A 4,762-nucleotide genomic window follows, 5' to 3' on the forward strand; every position below is an offset into this window, starting at 1 on the left:
TACCTAAAGCATCCTGTTGACTTACTGGGTGAGTGGTTGTGCAGTTGGGAACGGGGTTTGACTGATGAGTTAGTTGACCCAGTTATGGTTTAGACCTGGCACATATTTGGCCCAGATACGGTTAAGACTTGGCACACATTTGGCCAAGAGAAGGGTCCAAACAAGTGATTCAGAGGTGAGGATGAAAAGAGACCTGATTCTTCTGTTCATTACACATACACGCAGTTTTCCTGTCCCTTCCCCGTAAGTGCTGTCTGGGGCATTCTTGTCTAGACAAAGTCTTTGTAATAGATTAAAGTCCATCAGTCTCAGAAAACTCTGTGGAGACCTTTGGTCCCTTTTATATTGAGAGCTCTTCCTAAACTAATGTTATTAGAACTGTCATTAATGAAGTGCTTTTGGTCCATTTTATACTGTGATCTCTTCCTAAACTAATGTCATTATATCAGAACTGTCATTAATGAAGTGCTTTTGTAACACTGGTAGAGGCAGGGGCGGGTGGTCCCTCTAGGGTCAGCGAACTAAGCAGGGTGTGTGTGTGTGTGTGTGGGGGGGGGGGGGGGGGGGGGGGGGGGGCTCTACGTCAGCAACGGCCTTGCAAGGGTTAGATGTTTAACAGTATAATAGGCGTCTTGAGCAATTTTCAACCCATAACATGCTGATTTTTTTTATAAAAATGCGAATTGTATCAATATTAACACCAGCATTATGTTTCATCACAGTACAGTCATTTCGATACACGTTAAAAAAAAAACACGCATTTAAGGGTGCAGTTACTCTTTCAAGGTACTTTTTCTCCACGGGGCTTGGGCGGCTGAGGGTTGTGAGAGGTGACAGTTTTCTCGCCCACAATTTCCAGCAATGTCGCTCCAGCTCAGGCGCTGAAGCAGAGGAAGAACTTTTGCTGGACAGGTGTGATGTAGATGTGATGAGGACCTCCGAGGGGCAGTTGCAGAGCACAGGGCCGTTTCCATCTGCTGCATACACACAATACGTGAGGATGACGCAATTATGGTCAAGATCAACAGAACGCTATATTTTTCACGGAAGTAGCCAACGGCCCTACTTGACACAGCAAACCAGCAACATCTTAGCGTTCTCCTACATAACGCAATAAGACGTAGGCCTGTTCCACGAGAGGCTTGCGTGTAGGCCTATTACTCAATTATGAAATCGTATTGACCATGTCTCCTCCCACTCGCAAACAACACATACATAGCTGTCTTGCAAATCAGCGACGTTGGCTGATAATGCAACAAACCCATTTCATGCAAATAGGCTAATAGTGCGTTTCTCAAGCGCCCGTCTATCTACCGGAGGTACTAAATGCCCGTACCTTACTCCCTCTCTCAGCAGGAACCGGTTTGACCTTGAAATTTTGTTAACGAATGAGAGCATTTTTTTGGCCCTACCGATTCATAGTGGAATATTCTGTTGTGTCCCCTAGCGGAGGAGAGACGGACTTACAATGTCAAATGAAAGAAAAAAAGGGATGAACGCCATGTCTGAATCCCGCTGTTGAGAAGTGGAAAACGGGTGTGTGTCCGAGAGCGTCGAAGATTCGACTCGGGGGTCCTGTTCGGGCTGGCTCTCCGGGATGTCGGAAAGCGCAGGGGTCCCGCAGGGTTCCCCGGCAGTCGGAGCCTCGGGTTCGGCCCCGGCAGCACCTGGAGCCGGGGGAACGGAGTGTTCGGGATCGGCGGTCGGATCTGCACGTATCGCCGTCAAGAAGGCGCAGCTCCGCTCCTCTCCGCGACCGAAGAAACTAGAGAAACTAGGAGTGTATTCTTCCTGCAAGGTACCCGTGCCTACCTGTCTCCCCGTCCAACCTTTCCGTGTCTTATGGCGTTAGCTCATGAGTTAGTTTTGGTTTGTGTGTCTTGTGCGCTGCTGACAAGCGCTTAATTTTGCAAGCGCAGCATAAGGGGCCATAGCTGGTGTTTTTATTTCCCGCATTTTTATATTATATTATATTTATATAATTTTAGAATGCAGAAAGTTAAACAGCGAACAACGAGGCATTTTTCTCCTGAAAACTGGGATATTCAGACGATGTGCAAAGGAAATGTGCAGCTGCGTATTCTAGAGAAGACGTAAACACACATACTTGGCGGGTTGTCAAATCCAGTGTTTTGAATATCTTGGCTTGAGTGTGTAGCCCATACCAGCAACAGGACACTGAGCTGTAGGCGACAACCATGCCAGACACGGGGCGAAAAGTGAGAGTGTGTGTGTTTCAGGGTGTGTGTTTTGACGTATGGGGTTTGTTGTGAAACGTGAGATTATGTTTGTCGAGTTCATAGCTCCGCGAGCCCAGAACAGCGTCTTTGTTATGACAGGGTGACAGCTGCTGGGGGGCGGGACTTGCTGCTGCTCCCCCGTGCGCGCTCCCGGGGCGAGCACGCGGCACAGCGATGTTGTTGATCATTGGAGGCCAGCGACATACTCCTAACTGACACAGCAGAGTCTGGTATTGACATGTTCTAAGCAGTTTATCTATATTTTAAAAAACCTTCTCAAATAGATGTATCTTTTAACAGTCGTTACAGTTTTCTGCTTTTATCATTTGACAAAGTTTTGACTGGACTTAGGAAATGGTCTAGTGTAGCTATAGAGGAAATAAGGGGGGAAAGTAAACTTAAATATGTAGTCTGCGATTCAGGCTAAAGCTTGTTGATATTTGTGCTCAACAGCCAATCTGATTACCCCAACGCCAGTGTGAGTCACTACATTTGTTTCCCATCTACAGAGCAAGGACTGTGTAGGAACATCAGAGTTTGTTGTTTGTTTTTGAGGGCACACACTGAATGGACAGCTAGAGGGCCATGAAGAGCAACTCAAAGCTGAATTGGACAAAAAAGTGTTTTGGATTACATTCATGGACTGTACCTTTAAAGTCAAACATCTAACATATTTACTGATGTCTATAACTAGGTGCATCTAAGGTGTTATAATTACACCTGTGACAGCTTTATCTGGGCATATAATTACGGCCAGCTAAAGGCCTGTCTGTGGTTTACAAGGTAAGGTCACTCTACTGACTCAAATGTGTGTGTGTGTGTGTGTGTGTGTGTGTGTGTGTGTGCACAGGCTGAGGGAGCGTGCAAATGTAATGGGTGGAAGAGCCAGAACCCTCCCCCCACTCCCCCCCCACCCACGCCTCCGCGGGCCGAGCAGCCTGTGGCCGTCAACCTGTTGGAGCCCTGTCGCAGCTGTAGCCACTCCCTCAGTGAGTCAACACACACACGCACAGACAGGCACAGACACACACACACACACACACACACACACACACACACACACACACACACACACACACACACACACACACAAACACAGACACACACACACACACACAGACACACACACACACACACACACACACACACACAGGTGTGACACAGACAGCCAGGGAGGTGGTGATGCAGGTATGAATGTGGGCAACACCCTATCTCCACTACCATCAGTTGCCCTGACATGACACCCTCAGCTCTTTTACTCTCTCCCCCCCCCCCTCTCCCTCCCCCCCTCTCGCTTGCTGTCTCTCTCTCACTCGCTCGCTTTCTCTCTCTCTCCCTCTCTCCCCCCTCTCTCACTCTCTCCCCCCTCTCTCTCTCCCCCCCTCTCACTTGCTGTCTCTCTCTCCCTCTCCCCCCTCCTCTCACTTGCTGTCTCTCTCTCACTCGCTCGCTTTCTCTCTCTCCCCCCCTCTCTCCCCCCCTTCTCACTTGCTGTCTCTCTCTCTCTCTCGCCCGCTGTCTCTCTCTCTCTCTCTCCATCTCTCCCCCCCTCTCTCACTCTCCCTCTCTCTCTGTCAGCATTCTCACACACAGATTTACAAGCATATCTACAGCATATCTTCATGACATTGCAGGCTTCTGTGGATGTGTCACAGTTGGCAGTTCATGTGTGCAAATGTGTGTGTGTGTGTGCATGTGTGTGTGTATGTATGGGGTGTGTGTGTGTTTGTGTGTGTATGTATGTGTAGGTATGGTGTGTGTGTGTGCAAATGTGTGTGTGTGTGTGTGATCCTGATGTGTGTTCTCCCTGTGGTTGTCCAGGTGATCATGTGACTCATCTGGAGCATGTCTCGGAGGAGGAGGTTAACAGGCTGCTGGGAATGGCCTTAGATGTGGAGTATCTCTACAACTGTGTGCACAAGGAGGAGGACCCAGACACCAAGCAGGTCTACTTCTCCCTCTTCAAGGTCAGTTACAGCTCCACTTAGCAGAGTTAGCCTGCAACACACACACACACACACACACACACACACACACACACACACACACACACACACACACAATTGTGTATATATACGTATATGCACTATATGCACGTATGTACAAATGTCTTTATTTTCTTATGGTTTGTGTGTGGTTGTGCGTGCTGTGTGTCTGTAAATATGAATGTGTGGGTGTGTTTTGCAGCTCCTGAAGAAATCTATTCTGCAGATGGGAATGCCAGCAGTAGAAGCTGTAGAGAGTCCTCCATTTGAGAAGCCTAGCATTGAACAGGTTAACACAAATACATCAGCACACACACACACAAACACACATGCACACACACACACACACACACACACACACACACACACACACAAACAAGCACACACACCACTGTGACGTGTCCTAGTCTGTTATGGTTTTTATGTATCTGTCAAACTTGAAAGATGATGTGCTCTTGTAGCAGACAAGAAAACATTCAAAACACTTGAGTCTTTAGTTATAATAGCATGTAGACACGTTGTTTTCCTTTTATGTCA

The 4,762-nt window shown here is 47.9% G+C and overlaps 1 protein-coding gene across 2 annotated transcripts in view; it reads left to right on the top strand.

Annotated features, from left to right (window-relative positions):
• Positions 1-1,451: 1,451 nt before the first annotated feature.
• kat2b (K(lysine) acetyltransferase 2B) overlaps positions 1,452-4,762 on the top strand; it is a 26,971-nt gene continuing 23,660 nt past the window's right edge. The window contains exons 1-4 of one of the 2 annotated variants that reach the window (XM_080858803.1): positions 1,452-1,798; positions 3,091-3,229; positions 4,062-4,207; positions 4,428-4,514. In XM_080858803.1, coding sequence (XP_080714929.1) covers positions 1,598-1,798; positions 3,091-3,229; positions 4,062-4,207; positions 4,428-4,514 — 573 coding nt within the window. In that variant the 5' untranslated portion in view covers positions 1,452-1,597. The remainder of the gene's footprint in view (positions 1,799-3,090; positions 3,230-4,061; positions 4,208-4,427; positions 4,515-4,762) is intronic. The other variant, XM_080858804.1, reaches the window with a different exon arrangement.

Source organism: Sprattus sprattus (assembly GCF_963457725.1).
Source record: "Sprattus sprattus genome assembly, chromosome: 20".
NCBI classification, from domain to species: Eukaryota; Metazoa; Chordata; class Actinopteri; order Clupeiformes; family Clupeidae; genus Sprattus; species Sprattus sprattus.